The sequence below is a fragment of the Crinia signifera genome, chromosome 1 (genome assembly GCF_055691185.1).
Source record: "Crinia signifera chromosome 1, ASM5569118v1, whole genome shotgun sequence".
NCBI classification, from domain to species: domain Eukaryota; kingdom Metazoa; phylum Chordata; class Amphibia; order Anura; family Myobatrachidae; genus Crinia; species Crinia signifera.
The window spans coordinates 125029546-125048154 of record NC_139217.1 but is presented as its reverse complement, the minus strand read 5'-3'; the positions used below and the strand labels follow the sequence as shown (position 1 = coordinate 125048154).

The 18609-nt window shown below is 46.8% G+C and overlaps 1 protein-coding gene across 1 annotated transcript in view; it reads left to right on the top strand.

Annotated features, from left to right (window-relative positions):
* Positions 1-18609, top strand: part of LOC146060116 (putative ATP-dependent RNA helicase DDX60) — a 370150-nt gene that overhangs the window by 280939 nt on the left and 70602 nt on the right. The window contains exons 33-34 of the mRNA XM_083173025.1: positions 6667-6771; positions 15779-15920. Of these exons, the coding sequence (XP_083029151.1) occupies positions 6667-6771; positions 15779-15920 (247 nt within the window). The remainder of the gene's footprint in view (positions 1-6666; positions 6772-15778; positions 15921-18609) is intronic.

Here is an 18609-nt window from a genome sequence, read left to right as displayed (position 1 = left end):
GCTAGCAATATATCTCCCCCCGTGTGTACGCACCTTAAAAGTAATAGCATTAAGTAACACAATAAAACACTATGTTTTATAGTCTTTTTTTTAAAAGAAAAAAAATTGGCTTATTGCTGCTTAATCGCATTGCGTTTTTTGCGGCAACAGATAGCACTGGTGTAGGCTTGCAGTGACTAACCTTATCCTTATGCTAAACCTCCTGGAGGTTTCATGGCCCAGCTCTGCTTCTGTTTGATGACATCCAGGTTCTGTTTAAGGGTTCCAGCCACCCAAGGCTAATACAGAACTGGCCGCCCCCCTCTTCTCTCCCCCCTAATATGATGCACCAGACAGCCCCCACTTCCCCAGTAATAAAACCGTCCTGTACCTTTTCCTCTCCCCCAATAATATGCACCAGACCAGACAGCTCCCACCTTGGGTCCCCAATGGGACTTCCCAAATAATAAAGTCACCACACCATACTCTGCTGCTGAAAATGACACCCTGGTGGCCTTCTTAGCGTTCTGGAATGCCTACTTTGGATGTCAGATTTTCTGTCATCGGGCAGTAGCATAAGCAGAACGGAGTGAGGAGTTGTCTAGTGGTAGCACATTCTCATTATTAGCTGCCAAAACATTACATTAGGCATACTTTCTATACAGGGGGTCTTCTACATACATTTTGCTGTGTGATTGGTTCCTTTTCTCTCTGTCAGAGTGAGGAGGAGCTAGATGTGGAAAACGCTGCAGCTCAGGCAGTGCTCAGCAGCGATGATGACTGAATCAGTCATTGCTGCACTGCAGACTGTCTGCTGTAGTGAGTGGGTGAGTGCACAGACAATTACAGTGCAGACGAAAGACGCAGCCGCACTGCCGCAGGATCGCACTATACAAAAAAAAAAGAAAGCTTATTAAACCGTTGTGCAAGCGTTGCGCCCATCCAGGACCCAGCACTCCAGGCTGCAGCCTGATCAGCCTATTGGCATCCTAACACTAGTTATTTGTATCTTTGCCAATAGCAAATCCTCCCTCATGTACCTTTAAGATTTGTATTTCAATAGTACAAATGGGTGCAGTGTGCATGTTGCACATGGGCCCCTGAGTCCCAGGGTGGCCCAACCACCACACATGCTCCACCCATTATTTAATAGTTACCCTCCAGTGTTCAGTGCTGGCGGCTGCAGCGCTGAGGAAATCAACGGTAAAATGGCCACCTTGCCATTTTACTGGAGATCTGCACATGTGCATTAGGGTATGAGCGCACTAGTGCTCAGACCACACTGTGACAGTGACAGCAACACTGCGGAAATTGCTGGCAAAATGGCCGCCGAGCCATTTTACCCATTTTATCGGAGGTCTGTACATACGCAGTAGGGTCTGAGCACTCTAGTGTCCATTTCTTAGTGAAGTGGGCAGAATACATAGAATAATATTGGTAATCTGCAGTGATCAATAAAGGGGTGAAGCCTAATGACATATTTCTTTGGTAATTGCATCATTTGGACCCCGATCTCTATGCATATATTCACCATTCCCCACATTGTACTAAGATGTGAATAGCATGTCCAGCTCACATTGACACCCACCTACATCTCCTCTCCTGGCTTATGCTGAAGAGTAAACTACCAAAGTAGGCAAGTATGATTACATATGGTATCATTATATTGGATTACAGAGATTTTGAATTTGAAATATGCATTAAAAGAAATAATGATTTTATAACAGGTTGCATATGTCATGAAGAAAAATGTAGTGTGTCATTACATTAGCACACTAACATACTGAAGGAAAGTTGTAGTCTTCTGTGGCTTCTATGCTGAATGGTGGAATGTATGCCAACAGAACTGCACGCGGTGCCAATGTTTGAGTAGTTAAGCTATGGTTTTGCACCTGCACATGCACCGAATTTCTAAAATACCTGTAAGTTGCATGCTTTACACAGAGGGGGAGATGTTTGAAACAGTGAAAAGAATGGAGAAGTGTTGAGGTGGATAAGTTGCCCATGGCAACCAATCAGCTTTTATCAAGTACTGTACATTCTATAAAATGATACACAGTAGCTGATTGGTTGCCATGGGCAACATCTCCACTGGTACACTTCTCCAATCGTTTCACTCTTTCATATATCCCCCAAAGTGTACTCCTAAAGGTGTTGTAGTTGAGATGCATCATATGAGAAATGTTGTGGAGAAGTTATAGGTATTCCTGGACAATGACTTTGAGTGGTTAGAAATGCTCAGTGGGCATGGTATGGAATTTTCATGGGCGTGTCAGTGAGACCCACAGTTGCAAGCATAGAAGGCCAAACAACTAGGGTTTATGTAAATATTGATGGTGAGACTGATGGTGGTGTACAAGGACACAGCAGTCAGTATTACAGTGTCCATAGAACATGGGCATCTCAGTCCTTGCTTTTCATGGCTGTACAAAAGGGAAGGGGTTTGCATCAGAATTTGCACAGACAAACAACCGCCAAAAGATGCTTCTGCATCTGACTCTGTGTATTGTATGGGTGGCATTTAATGGAATGTGATTTTTTCGCACTTTTTAAAATCGTACCATATCGCATCACATCGCACTTTTTAAAATCGCATTTTTCCCTTGTAAACCGCATATTTAATGGAATGCGAAAATGCGCCAAAAAATGTGATAAAGTGCGAAGAGATGCAATGTGGTGCGATGTGATGAGATTTTATGACACATAAATGTGCGATTTTCCCCCGCCGGTCATGTGCGAATTTAGGGCCAACCGGAGTGCGATTTACAACACTGCTTCCACATGCCAAATAACCCTCTAACCTATTGGCCCACCAAAGTCCCCTACATTATGCATCACACCCCCTATATAAAGGGGCACAGGCGCCATTTTGACCTTTGGAAGGGAGTAAGAAGCATGGAGAGGAGAGGAGCGATGTCTGGGAGAGGAGTGTCAGTGAGTGCAGGTGGCAGAGGGAGCAGTGGGCCATTCACAGGCAGCAGCAGCACCAGAGAAGCCATGGGGAGAGGCAGCAGAGGCATGCTGAGAGGGAGCACTGTGAGAGGGAGAGGCAGCAGTGTGGCAGGCACCATGGCCACAGCAAGGCCTGGGCCAGGCCGGACCCCGCAGGAGATGCCACAGCAGGAGGAGGTGGAGGACCCTCTTGCCTCCCCATCCCATCCACTAACACAGGACCTGTTCACCACACAGTCAGAGGAGGAGCTGCAGGAGGGCCACATCTCTGAGGTCGACTGGCAACATATAATCGAATCGCATCGCATGCCATACACCCGATGCACACCGATTATAAGCCCCCTATACGATTTTAAATTGTATAAGCACCCTAATGGAGGCTTATAATGTTAAATGCACCCCCACGCCACCCCCACTATAAACGTCATCCCGAAGCATGGCGAGCGCAGCGAGCCCGTAAGGGGCGGCGGTACGCGTCCTGCGACCTTTTCATACCCCATTATCCACGGCGGCATGGAGTTGATTTTATATAGTGTGGCGAGCGCAGCGAGCCACCGAGCCCGAAGCATGGCGAGCGCAGTGAGCCCCACTAGGGGACGCATATTACTTTACATGTATTCCGCGTCCCCTCGCCACGCTTACGGCTCAGTGGCTCGCTGCGCTCGCCACACTATATAAAATCAACTCCACGCCGATGTGGATAGTGGGGGTATGAAAAGGTCGGAGGACGAGTTACGCCGCCCATCGCGGGCTCGCTGCGCTCACCACGCTTCGGGTTGGAGTTTTTAGTGGGGGTGCAGTTGGGGGTGCTTTTAACATCCTAAGCACCCATCACCGTTAATTATGTTATAGGGGCCACTTTTAACATTGAAAAACCCATTAGGGTGCTTATACAATTTAAAATCGCATACCATTGTATATGCGATACAATGGCATACAATGCCATACAATTCGATGGTATACAATTTAAAATTGTATAACATCGGCTGCCATCGCGTAACATCACATCGCATCGCATAACATCGTATGCCTTATGGTCTGCGATGCGATGGGCGCCGTGCTAGTACACAAGTACCAAATGTTGTAATGCTATATGCCAATGTGCAGGTATGGGTGTAAATTGATGTTGTGGGTTTGGTAATAACTTCAATTGGCATAGAACATTATAATAATGTACTTACCAGCATGTATTCAGCAAGGGATACCTCAGGTTAAGCAGCTTCTGCTATAGGCCTCTGACTACTCCCCTAAATATTGACGGTAATGTATGGGAAATGGTTTATTGTATGTGAACACACTTACATGGTAGAATAGAGTACTCATGTAATTACCTGAAAAGTAGCGCCTGATGATCTCAGTATGCATCAGATCCCCCCTCTGCGTACCCCTCACTACCATAGACGAGGTAGTTTCAACTTCCTGCACGACTGCTTTGTCATCCTCAGCATAAGATGGTTGGGAAAGGGCAATGTGGTGTAACGTGCAGCAAGCCTGGACAATCATCACTACTTTTGCTGGGTGGTAAAGCAGTATTTCTGATGATCTGTCCAAACACCTGAAACGACTTTTCAGCATCCCAAAAGGTGCGTTCTAGAACATTGTGAGTGGCAATGTGTGCTTCGTTATATCGGTGCTGTGCTACTTACCTGTCCCCTGATGGTGTCCGGTGGTTCCTCGGCGTCCACGCAGTCCCCGGGCGTCCACAGCAGGCCTCCGGCATCTTCTCTGGGTCTCCAGCGGTCCCAGGAATAAATTGCGCGAGTGTGCGCGCGCACCGGTGACGTCACCGGCGCGCGCACCGGTGACGTCACCGGCGCGCGCGCACACTCGCGCAATGCATTCCTGGGACCGCTGGAGACCCTGGAGAAGATGCCGGAGGCCTGCTGTGGACGCCCGGGGACTTGGTAAGTATGAAAAGAGGGTTAGGGGGGTTAAAAAAAAAAAAATTTGAATGATTCCAAAAACCACGGTTTTTGGAATAATTCGGATAAGGGATGTGCGGATACAGGATACTCAACCTGTATCTTAATTTACACATTGTAACACTATACATAAAGGGCAAATGTTTGTATATGGCAAAATGTGCTTACCAAGTAGCCAGCCCTCTGGCATTTGTTGGTCCTGGAATCGGTCCCACAGGGCTGAGTGCCGCAGAATATAGGCATCATGGCAGTTCCCTGGATAGCCTGCAACCACACTGAGATTTTTCAGGGTAGCATCACATACCACCTGCATGTTCAGAGAGTGCCGCCCACGCCTATTGATGTATATGTGTCCCCTCATGTGCAGTGCCCGAAGCCCAATGTGGGTGCAATCTATGTCTCCCAGCACGTTTGGAAATGCCGAGAGCCGATAGAAAGCCACCTTAAGGTCCTGCCACTCGGACTCACAATGTGGGAATCTGATGTATGTGCGCAGGGGCGGATTGGCACGCCGGGAAATGGGGCCATTTCCCGGTGGGCCGGTCCAGATTGCCACCTAGCTGTGCCGCCGACCCTGCTATCAGGGCCGGTGCTGGCGTCATCCTGTGCGGCTATGCTGCGGCCGCATAGGATGACATCACCGGACTCCTGCATCAGCGGGGACCTGGAGCTGGCCGGAGCTGCCCGGGACAAGGAGCTAAGGTGAGTAGCGCCCGCCCTCCCCACCCCCGGCAGTAGCGCAAGCACCCCCCAACAACAATCTGTAAGCAGCAGCACCAGCCCCCCCCCCCCCCCCCCCCGGGCTGCTTAGAGATTGTTCCCGGGCCGGATCTCTTTACCAATCCGCCCCTGTATGTGCGCCACAACTTCTTGAAAGCAAGTAACACTTGAGTGAAATGCCTAGAGAAAGTGTCTTGTGAGACCCTCAATGTGGAGTGGAGCCTGTGACCAAGAAGTAGAGGGCACACATTAATTTCTGCAGCCCAGACACTGCATAGTTGGCACCCCGTAAGGGTCCAAATCATCTCTCACCTGCTCATATAAGTCCAAAAGTTTATTGCGGTTCAGGTGAAACATCCCCACAACCTGTTGATCAGAGAGGGAGTCCAGGTACAGCCTAGCACGATACCTATGTGAAGCACGCAGTACTCGGGGTACCTCGATCTGGCGCGCAGCTTCCTCCCTCCTCCTGCTCAGCTCCTCCAAATGGTCAAAATCACAAAGAGCCAACTCCACACCACTCTGCACAATCTCCATCTCTGAAACCCTCACAGGTGTCCTTAATGATGTTGGGGTATATGTAGGGTCAGTTTATGAATAGAAATGAGGACACCTGTGAGAAAATTAACCATTTCTGCACTTGACCAAAGTAGCTTCTGGGCCAATTCGCCCATCAGAACCTGGTCTGAAAAAAGTGTGATTTTTAGACACCTCAAAAAATGCGATTTCCGTTTGTGCATGCCATTAAATAAGCGATTTGTATACTTTAGAATGGGAACACATCTGGATGCGATAAAAATGCAAATTTATGCCGGCAAATGAGAGTGCGAGTTATCGCACAAAATGTGCGCAAAAATGCGATAACGCCATTTTGTTGCCTAATTATTGCCAAAAAAAAAAACAGAAAATGCACCCTATTTAATGTCACCCTAGATGTCTTGAATAAACTTATTCCAACAGTATTATGTTTGCGCTTTAAAGAATATAAATATTGTGTAAATGTTTTTGATACCAAGTAATGATTGCAATTTATACTGTAAAGTGCAGAGTTTACTTCTAAACTGCTAATTTTTCAAATATTAATATTTTTTAGGTTTTATCAGCTTTAAAGCACTCGCTTATGTCATTCAAACAGCCACATACCACACAGATGTTAAAGCTGTACTGTGTGTTTTCACTGCAATTCCTTCTGCATATGGTATGTGTTTCATACAGTTTACTAATATATTTGACTTGATTAAATTTCACTGTAACAAATATATTCAAATTTATATTATTAGCAAGAAAGTAAAAGATGTTCCTGTTATCTGAAATCAAAGTGCTAAAACACTTCTGTATATCACCAAATCTTCTATTTGATACTCTCAAAATATGTTTTCCTATATTAGAATAGTTCAAGTTATTGGTTTTGCTTGCTATAAACTATTGCAACTGAGCCAATGAATTGGATATTGATGTTTCTGTTCCATCTGGACAAAAACTGAGTGGTTATATTAGCAGTTTCTGAATAAGGGGGATATTTAATCCCGGGTCACGAATGTTTGGCTGGCCCGACAGCCGTGACCCTGTCCCGTTCTCGGCCAGCTCAATGAAGAATCGGCAGGCGGGATTCAATGTGCCGCCTGCCGAATGCAGACAAGGGGGCATGGTCACAAGATACGGCTGTGGATCTTTGAGCTGCGACTGGGAGCTCGACTATCCATGGCCATTCTCGGTAGAACATGCCCGACTGCTTCTAAAGTCGGGTCCGTTCTGCCGAGATCCCTTTTCAATGCTGTCGGGAAAGACAGCATTGAATAGGGAGCCACCGCTATTCCCAATGGGGATTGACTAAAGGTGCATGCACACGTGCCGTTTTTGCCCAGTGTGTATGCACATCAATGATGGGAAAATCGCTGTTCTAAAAATGGCCCAGTGCATACACACTGAGTGATTTCCACCCGTTCAAGCAACTTTTTCCGGGGTGGATGGCTTTCCATAACAGGATGCTATAGAAAGCCATTAATCCTGCTACTTATCTGCTAGTGATACCAGCAGATGAGCGGAGGTGGCTGTCGATGATGCGGGAGCACGCATCAGTGCTCACTGCCAGACAATACAAACTGAGCTGTAAAGTAAGTTGCTTTCAGCTCAAAATCACCCAGTGTGTATAAGCCTTAAGGGTGAATTTAATTAGCTGCATTAAATTACTGTGATACTGTAAGTGCATTTTTTGTCTGCAATCGTGGATCATGGATCTGTGTTTTCTGCAGTAATAAGGACTGCAGCAAGCACATACTTTATTCTTTAAGTCCAAATATACTATGTATTATGCCTAACACAAAATATGCAGGACTTTCTTAATGCAGGAGTATTACTGTATACAGGGCCGCCGACAGGGGGGTGCCCTGGGTACAGCTGTCCCGGGCCCCAGCCTCTGGAGGGGCCCGGGCAGCTGCCCACAGACCCCTACACCCAGCCTCTTCCACCCGGCGCTGGCGGCCAGGCACGCACAATACACAGTGCAGCCTGCAGAGCGCCGAGCCTAGGACACAGAGGGGCTCGGCGCTCTGCAGGCTGCACTGTGCAGTGTGCGTGCCGGACTTGACTGTGGACAGTAACACTGAAGGAACCGGAGGACGATGCGCGACGTTTGTGATGGTAAGTAATGGGGACGGGGTAGGGGTGCCGCCATGCGGGGGCGGGTGGGCGTGCGGGGGGGGGGGGCGACCGGCCAGAGGTATGGGGCTGTGCCGCTGGGGGCCCGGACTGTAGGTCAGTCCCAGGCCCCAACATTGCTAGTGGCGGCCCTGACTGTATATGTGAAAGTATTAGCTGGTTGGCAGAAATTAATGCCATTAAATCCTACACTACTTCAATAAATGCACATGGGACGCGTTGTCCCAAGAACAACGTTGATAACGTATAACACAATTAAGGTTAATAAGACAATTTAGCCAATCCTGAGGAAGGAGATATTCTCCGAAATGCGTTGATTTGGACCTACCTGACTCTGCTATTTGCACATTTGGACAGCACCAGCACTCTTTCAGCAACAGCACTTTCCAAACCAGGAAACCCCTGGAGTTAAAAGCTTTTTGCGGTAGTGCCAAGCTTATCAGCCCGAGACTGACATTGCTCTACTGGCAAAGACAACCGCAGCACCTATCCAGGCTGAGATATACATCCTTCCACCTATTCCTGGTTGTCATAGACACATATAGCACCTGATTTGTTTCAGAATTGTTGTGCTACTGGATGCTACTGTCTGTTCCTGTTTTTACCACGTAAAAAAATGAACTGTCTTTTTAACTTTAGTTGTGTTATACCTTGCCAACATTGTGTTATACCTTGCAAACACGTGGCTCATCTAGGAGTGGAAATGCAGTGGCAGACAGGATGGCAGTTTGAAAAACTAGGCCCCGAAAAGACCCCTATCTGGCTTGATCGTGTTTACCACCAGCCAAGGAGCAGTGGGCGATTGGTGCAGCAATGCAATAGCTGCTAAGGAGTGAAACCTTCTGACCACAGGCAGCGACCAGCCAAGGAGCAGTGGGCGATTGGTGCAGCAATGCAATAGCTGCTAAGGAGTGGAACCTTCTGACCACAGGCAGCGACCAGCCAAGGAGCAGTGGGCGATTGGTCCAGCACTGAGTTGGTCTGTGAGTGTGCTGTGCTGTGTACCTGTTTTTATCAGTTTAATATCTAATAAGACCACTATCTGGCTTGATCGTGTTTTTACCACCAGCCGAGGAGAAGTGGGCGATTCGGCAGCATTCTGCAGGCAGAAACGCTCCTGTCACTTAGGCCGTCTTCTGACGGCATCTGGTTGTGTGATGTAGGGTGAGAGCAGCAGCGATGGTCTCCCAGAATAATGCAGGGTGAGAGCGGCAGAGACAGACTCCCGGAATAATGCAGGGTGAGAGCGGCAACGGACTTCCGGAATAATGCAGGGTGAGAGCAGCAGTGGCAGACTCCCAGAATAATGCAGGGTGAGAGTGGCAGCAGCTGGCTCCCGGAATAATATAGGGAATATACCCATCTGCATTACAGTGTCTGTGACACAGTCATGTATCAGTTATCTGTGATTAAGGTACAGTGCCTACATTAACGACACTGCAGAATGGCTTCCCGGAGACACCTGTAACACCCTATATGACCACAGGCGGTGACCAGCCGAAGAGCAGTGGGCGATTGGTGCAGCAAAGCAATAGCTGCAAAGGAGTGGAACCTTCTGACCACAGGCGGCGACCAGCCGAGGAGCAGTGGGCGATTGGTGCAGCACTGAGTTGGTCTGCGAGTGTGCTGTGCTGTGTATCTGTTTTATCAGTTTAATATCTAATAAGACCACTATCTGGCTTGATCGTGTTTTTACCACCAGCCGAGGAGCAGTGGGCGATTCATGCAGCAATCAATTACTCTCATTAGTGGAATGCAAACAGATGTATGCATTTAAAGACAAGTCCACTTATCACTGTCAAGAACACAAACAGTTGAATGCATTGAAAGACAAGTCCCACATATGAATGACTCTCAGCAGTAGGATTAATGAATGGTGATGCAAGATGGAATTGTCCTTGGGCCTTCCCACCCACCCTTATGCTGCGAAAATAGGACATGCACACTTTAACAAACCAAACATTTCAGCAACAGGCCTACAAAACTGTGGCTTAAATGATTGGCAGCAACCTCCTTCGCCGCTCACTGACCAGGTTCCCCGCTGCACTAAAAACTCTTTCAGAGTACACACTGGAGGGGAGACAACTCAGGTAAAATAGAGCCAGTTTGTACAGGGGCTTCCAAACTGCCTTTTTTTCCTGCCAGTACAGGTAAGGACTGTCTGACATGTCTACTTGGATGCTGTCACCAAAGTAATCCTCCACCATTTTTTCAATGGTGACAGCATCCAATGCAGCAACAGTAGACATGTCAGCAATTGTTGGCAGGTCCTTTAGTCCGGACCAGATGTCCAAACTCCCTCCTACCTGCCCTGCATCCCCGCCAGCAGGTTGTGTGGGAAATCGCATCTGTTTCCTCGCAGCCACAGGTGTGGGAGAAAATGAAGGAGGAGCTGTGGCTGTGTCACAGTCCCCTTCAGATGACAATCTCCTGACCAGCAGGTCTTTGCACCTTTGCAGACTTGTGTCCGCCAGAAACAGAGACACAACATATGTTTTAAATTGAGGATCGAGCACAGTGGCCAGAATGTATTTCTCTGACTTTAACACACTGGCCACCCTCATATCCTAGCAAAGTATATGGAGGGCTTCATCCACTAGAGCGACATGCTTTGTGAAATCACAAATGCTTTAGCTCCTCCTTCACTTTCTCCAGCTGCTTCTGCAACAGCCTGTTAAGGGGAATCACCTGACTAATGCTGGCAGTGTCGGAAATAACTTCACTTGTGGCTAGTTCAAATGGCTGGAGAACCTTGCACAACATGGAAATCAGCCTCCATTGCACTTAAGTCAGGTGCAGCTCTGCTCCTCTGCTTATGTCGTAGGTGGCCGTGTAGGCTTGAATGGCCTTTTTCTGCTCCTCCATCCTCTGCAGCATATAAAGGGTGGAGTTCCAGCGCGTCACCACCTCTTGTTTAAGCTGATGGCAGGGCAGGTTGAGGAGTTTTTGCTGCCGCTCCAGCCTTCGGCAGGAAGTGGCAGAATGCCGAAAGTGTCCGTAAATTTTGCGGGCCACCGCAAGCATCTCCTGCACATGGAAATCAGCCTCCACTACGCTTGAGTCAGGTGCAGCTCCGCTCCTCTGCTTATGTCGTAGGTGGCCGTGTAAGCTTGAATGGCCTTTTGCTGCTCCTCTATCCTCTGCAGCATATAGAGGGTGGAGTTCCAGCGCGTCACCACCTCTTGTTTAAGCTGATGGCAGGGCAGGTTGAGGAGTTTTTGCTGTCGCTCCAGCCTTCGGCAGGCAGTGGCAGAATGCCGAAAGTGTCCGCAAATTTTGTGGGCCACCGCAACCATCTCCTAAACATGGAAATCAGCCTCCACTGCACTTGAGTCAGGTGCAGCTCCACTCCTCTGCTTATGTCGTAGGTGGCCGTGTAGGCTTGAATGGCCTTTTGCTGCTCCTCCATCCTCTGCAGCATATAGAGGGTGGAGTTCCAGCGCGTCACCTTTGGCAGGCAGTGGCAGAATGCCGAAAGTGTCTGCAAATTTTGCGGGCCACCGCAAGTTTCTCCTGCATGCTCCTGTCACTTGATGAAATGCTGCACCACCAAATTTATTGTGTGGGCAAAACATGGCACTTGCTGGAAATTGCCCATGTTTAATGCCCGCACAATGTTATTGGTGTTGTCCGACACCACAAATCCCCAGGAGAGTCTAAAGGGGGTAAGCCACTGGAAGATGATTTCCCTCAGTTTCTCTAAGAGGTTTTTCGGCATTGTGCCTCTTCCTGAAACCGTGATACACAGCGTAGCCTGCCTTGGAAGGAGCTGGCATGCAGGAGATGCTGCTGCAGAAGGTGATGCATCTACCCAGTGGGCTGTCACAGTCATATAGTTCTTAGTTTGCACTGATCCACTTGTCCACATGTCCGTAGTTAAGTGGAAAGTGGGTACAGCTGTATTTTTCAGGGCACTGAGGACACTTTTTCTGACGTCCTTGTACATCGTGGGTATTGCCTGCCTAGTGAAGTGGAATCTAGATGGGATTTGGTACTGGGGACACAATAACTCCATCAACCGTATAAATCCCACTCCACTGATGGCGAACACGGACGCACGTCTTACACCAACATAGCTGTCAAGACCACAGTTATCCACTTTGCCATCGGATGACTGCTGTCGTATTTCGTCCTCATGGCAAACGACTGTTGGACGGTCAATTGCTTAGTGAAAGATGTAGCGATCACCGACTACCAGCAGCAGCAGCAGTAGTAGGCGTAGCGCTGAAGGATCCTCCAGAGGAATCTCGGATAGAAGAGGAGTCAATCATGCTGGTGACATGGCCTGCAGGACTCCCCCCTGATCCGGATCGAGGAGGAAATTGACGAGGAGGGAGTTGGTGGTGTGCTTTTCAGACGCTTGGCTCCAACAGAAGGACCAAGGAATTTTGGTGTCCCTGGACTGCTAGACACAGTTCCTGAACTAAACACTGATTTATGAAGGGTCTTCGGGTGACGTATAAGGGAGGATGTCCCTAGGTGTGCAAGATCATTACCCCTGCTTATTGGAGCTTAACATAAGCTACATATGGCAATACATTTGTTGTCCGGATTCGGATAAAAAAAATTCCAGACCGTAGAGGTGTATTTACTGGTCCTCTGCCCAGGCATGATGATGGTCTTTTTCGTCATTTCGTCCCATGGACAACAACTGTCTCCCCCCCCCCCTGGTGCCTCATTTATGCAAACCACATCAGCATCCTCCTCGTCAACTTCCTCGTCAGCGCCAGCTACATCAATATCCTCCTCTTGGTCTACAACATTGACACCTTCATTATCTAAATCAGGAACAGCACTGTGGGTGATCCTTCCAGCATACAGTATGCAGAGGGAGCGCTGAAAATGGTGGAAGGAGCCCACCTCTTCCCGTACAGCGATGGGAAGGTCAGGTATCGCAACCACCAACACCCTTGGACTCTCCTTGGGGGTTTGTGATAACATGTCTTCTTTAGTAGAGATGTTTGCTGTGTTTTTGATGACAGCTAAAATCTCTTCAAATTTCTAAAGGGGGGGAGTAGGAGGGCTTGCATGGTCATGTGTAGTTGAACCACCAATCATGAATACAGGCCAGGGCCTTAACTGTTCCTTGCCACTCCGTGTCATAAATGGCACATTGACAATTTTACATTTCTCCTCCAATGATTTGAATTTATTTTTTTTGGTCCTCCTTTTACTCAACTTTGGCTTTTTGGATTTTACACGCCCCGTACTTTGACAATGGACATCGGCCTTGGCAGACGACGTTGATGGCATATCATTGTCTATGTCATCATTATTACTTGCATTTGCAGCACATTCAGAAGTAAGAGGAAGCAGCCCTTCACTTTCCCTAATTGATTCTCCATATTTTGCATCTACATTATTTTTGTGGAGTTATGCAATATAATATTACACCACAGGACTGCACCACTGGAGTGCAAGTATATATGGCAGTAGATGCACCAATAGAGAGGTATTTATATACAATTATACGGTATTCAATCAATTAGGCCCCACCAGAAAGATATACAGTAGTCAATTACGCACCACCAGAAAAATATACGGTAGTCAATTAATAATTACGCACCACCAGAAAGATATACGGTAGTCAATTACGCACCACAAAAAAATATATGGTAGTCAACTAATAATTACGCACCACCAGAAAGAGATACGGTAGTCAATAATGCACCACCAGAAAAATATACGGTAGTCAATTAATAATTACGCACTGCCAGAAAGATATACTGTAGTCAATTAATAATTATGCACCACCAGAAAGATATACAGTAGTCAATTAATAATTACGCACCACCAGAAAGATATACAGTAGTCAATTAATAATTACGCACCACCAGAAAGATATACGGTAGTCAATTACGCACCACCAAAAAAAAATACGGTAGTCAATTAATAATTACGCACCACCAGAAAGATATACGATAGTCAATTACGCACCACCAAAAAAATATACGGTAGTCAATTAATAATTACGCACTGCCAGAAAAATATACTGTAGTCAATTAATAATTATGCACCACCAGAAAGATATACAGTAGTCAATTAATAATTACGCACCACCAGAAAGATATACAGTAGTCAATTAATAATTACGCACCACCAGAAAGATATACGGTAGTCAATTACGCACCACCAAAAAAAAAAATACGGTAGTCAATTAATAATTACGCACCACCAGAAAGATATACGATAGTCAATTACGCACCACCAAAAAAATATACGGTAGTCAATTAATAATTTTGCACCACCAGAAAGATATACAGTAGTCAATTACGCACCACCAGAAAAATATACGGTAGTCAATTAATAATTACGCACCACCAGAAAGATATACGGTAGTCAATTATGCACCACCAGAAAAATATATGGTAGTCAATTAATAATTGCACACCACCATAAAGATATACGGTAGTCAATTAATAATTACGCACCACCAGAAAGATATACGGTGATCAATTAATAATTACGCACCAACAAAAAAATGTACGGTAGTCAATTAATAATTACGTACCACCAGAAAGATATACGGTAGTCAATTAATAATTACGCACAACCAGAAAAATATACAGTAGTCAATTAATAATTACGCACAACCAGAAAGATATAGGGTAGTCAATTAATAATTATGCACCACCAGAAAGATATATGGTAGTCAATTAATTAAGCACCACCAAAGAGATATTATATATACGGCAGTATAATTAATATGCACCAGCAGAGATATTATTTTAATTAGTAGATGCACCAGTAGATGCACCAGTACACTGTTAATTCCGTAGTACAGTAGATGCACCATCAGAGAATATGTACTAGTTATGTAAGGCTGTAAAAACTACACCAGCAGGGGGGTATTATTAATTATACAGCAGATACACAAGCAGACTGGTATACAAGTGGTTAACAAGTTTAACAACAGTGCTGCACTCTGCAGTCATATACACATCTCTGATGTATAAGCCATGGCTGTAAAAAATACACCAGCAGGGGGTATTATTAATTAATTATACAGATGCACAAGCAGACTGGTATACAAGTGGTTAAATATGTTTTACAACAGAGTGCACACTGCAATCATAACATGTATGATGAAGTGGCCAGGTAGAGGTTCTGATAGGCTGGCACCTGGCAGCCAGCCCCTGGTAGTGCAGACACACACCACCAGAGAGCAGACAGTGGCACTAGTAGGCACTGGCAGTCGCCCCAGCAGAAAATAAAACGCAGCTCTTAAGCCTAACCTAACTAACTAAACTCTGCACACAGACTACACTCCTATCTCTAAGCAGCTCAAATCACGAGTGAAAATGGCGCCGGATGCTCGCTCTTTATATAGCATTTCGGATCTCGCGAGAATCCGGCGCCGGGTAATGATGTTTTGCCCGTGCGCCCAGATCCGAGTCAGGCGGGAAGCTCCGAGCGCTGCTCGGGTCCAGGCTCGGTTTAGTGATGTTCGTGCAGGCTCGGATCCCGCACATCTCTATTCAATACAGCACAGTTTTTTATATAAAGTTTGTGTTAAACTTGGTTTATTATAATATTATCTCTTTTAGGGTTACTTGGATAAAGACTGCAATCCTACTTCATTTACTGGATTTGTTACCCATTTGCATTACCATGAACCATCCAATTTGGTGTTTGTCAGCTTTCTAGAGAAAGGCTTATTTCACCAGCTGTGCAAGCCAAGCTCTAAAGGTACAATGTACATTACAACCTGTATACTGAAAATGAAAGAAATCCAGCATGGGACAGCTAAACAGAAGTGTAGTATTTGTAGTGTATTGTATGTGATGCTTTTAGAAGTAATAAATATTGGTACTTGTGTATTATCACGACGCCCACTGCGCTATTTTCTTAGTGGGCTATTCTGCGTAGTGAAATCGCATCGCATGGCACAGTTTCGTGGTATGTGATGAATGTGATGCGATGTGATCTCACTAGTTAATTTATTCACTGCACCCTGTTCGCAGATCGCATTGCATGACACTCAAAATCGCATGAAATAACATGCGATTTTCTGTGCGTTGCGATTTACCACTAAACCCCCCTGTGTATATGTATATGTAATGCAACAAAACCCACATTGTATATGTATATGTGATGCAATTGTATTTTTCACATCCCCACTCTCCACGTCACCCCGAAGCGTGGTGAGTGCACGTGTTACGCGTCATCCCGACTTTTTCATACCCCCACTCTCCACGTCGGCATGGAGTTGAATTTATATAGTGTGGCGAGCCCCGCGAGGGGATGCGGATAACTTCACATGTATTATGCGTCCGCTCGCCATGCTTCGGGCTCAGTGGCTCGCTGCGCTCACCACACTATATCAAATCAACTCCATGCCGACGTGGATAGTGGGGATATGAAAAAGTCGGGAGGACGCGTAATGCGTCCCCTCGTGGGGCTTGCTGCGCTCGCCAGGCTTCGGGGTGAAGTGGATAGTGGGGGTTTTAGGAACACATTCACACCTGCAATATCATACATCTGACACAGTAATGACGACATGTGTTAACGATTAACTGGAATTTACTTAATAAATAATAATTAAATGTCAATTAAATAAATTAATCACATTAATCACAATAAATTATTACAATAATAACAATAAATCAAGTAGCACAACATTAATGAGAAGAAATCATGAACCAAAAAACTTTTTAAAACAGTCAGTCTGCCTTTGGAAGCAGCGAAAGTGCATGAAGGATACGCTGGAATGCGTTATCAGCACCCAAAGTCTTACGCCACATAAATTTCTGCAAGCATGACTGCAAATGGTCACGTGCTGTGCCTCTTTGGTGCTTATTGCGCCATTTGCATGAGCCCCAAAGGCGCTCTATCTTTTGTGTCTGAACACCTGTGTCCGGGTCCACAAAGATATACCTATGATTTACTCGAGCATGTTGATATCCAGCCTGTTCTAACTGCTCGGTACTGTAGGCCCTCCAGCAATCTGAATTAGTTGTTGTGCCCGGTTCGATGAAATCATTTATGGCCACCATCAGAGTGTTGGCATCCCGTTTTGGCACCATAGTAATGAAGCATTCACCACTTTTCCTTGCAATGCCTCCAAAGATCCATTGCTGAGGCAACGTACGTCCAACATTACTTTTTCGTTTAACAAACAAACTTTCCTTGACCTCCACAATCTTCCCAGAACCACCAATACGCCGCTGGGGCTGCGCCATAAAGTCCATTGTGCAGGCCTCCCGCATCCAATTATTGTCGAGGACCACAGTTTTATTCGATAAATGCAGCTGTCGCTTACAATAATCATGGCCGCCAACAGGGGGGGTCTGTGGGTACTTCTGTCCTGGGCCCCGCTCCTTAGACAGAGAAGGGAGGGCCCGGGCTGCTCCAGCATTAAGTGCCGGGCTCCTTCTCTTATCTCCGTGAGCTGCCTTCACAGCAGATCCCTGGCAGGCAGCTGCATAGCACTGCACTTGTCCCGTTCACTGCTGTGGCTAGCAGTGATCGGGCAGCTTCAGCACACTTTATGTATGTATACGCTGCTCAGACAGCGTATACACAGTGATTTATTGCAGCTGAACTCCAGACCTCACTGACACTACGGAATCAGGACGCTGCTGGAGGACCGTGCTGCTGCTGCTGCTGCTGACTACACATTTACTAACCTCTTCTGTGACTGGGAAAAGGCAGCTGAGAAGTAAGGTTAGTGATGGTGGGTGGGTGGGGGCACAGCTTAAATATATATTATTTAAGTAGGGGTACAAGTTATAGTGAGAGCAGGGACACAGCTTAAATATAGAAATTACAGGGGTCAGGTAGCACAACTGAAATATGCAAGGGGGCATGTAGCATAGCATCATTTACCTAGTTGTCTGCTGCCTGTCTCTTGAACAACCAGTGGCGTTGGCAAGCCCCCATGATGATGTACCACGTGACGTGGCTGTGCCATTGAGCAGGCCGCAGAGGAGCGGCCATCCTGGGGGGAGGGGGGCCCTGCCTAATTTGTCAGTCCCGGGCCCCAAAATTTCTGATGGCAGCCCTGACAATAATTAACCCCTTCCCGACATTTGACGTACATTTACGTCATGGTCGGGAAGTACTTCCCAACACATGGCGTAAATGTACGTCATGGCTTGTAACTGTCACCGCGTCTATAGACGCGGTGACAGTTTCAACATGTCTGCTGTCCCTGACAGCAGACATGTCCCTGTATGCCCAGGGGGGGCAGCGATGCCGCCCCCCCGTCGGCGATCGCTGTGATTGGCTGTTCAGTGTGAACAGCCAATTACAGCGTTTTCTGTGTCACCGGCGAATAACGTTCGCCGGTGACACGCGATCGGAGGTGATTGGTGCTGTAAAGTACAGCACCAATCACCGCGGGGTGTAAGGGTGACACTGGTGTCACCCCACCTCA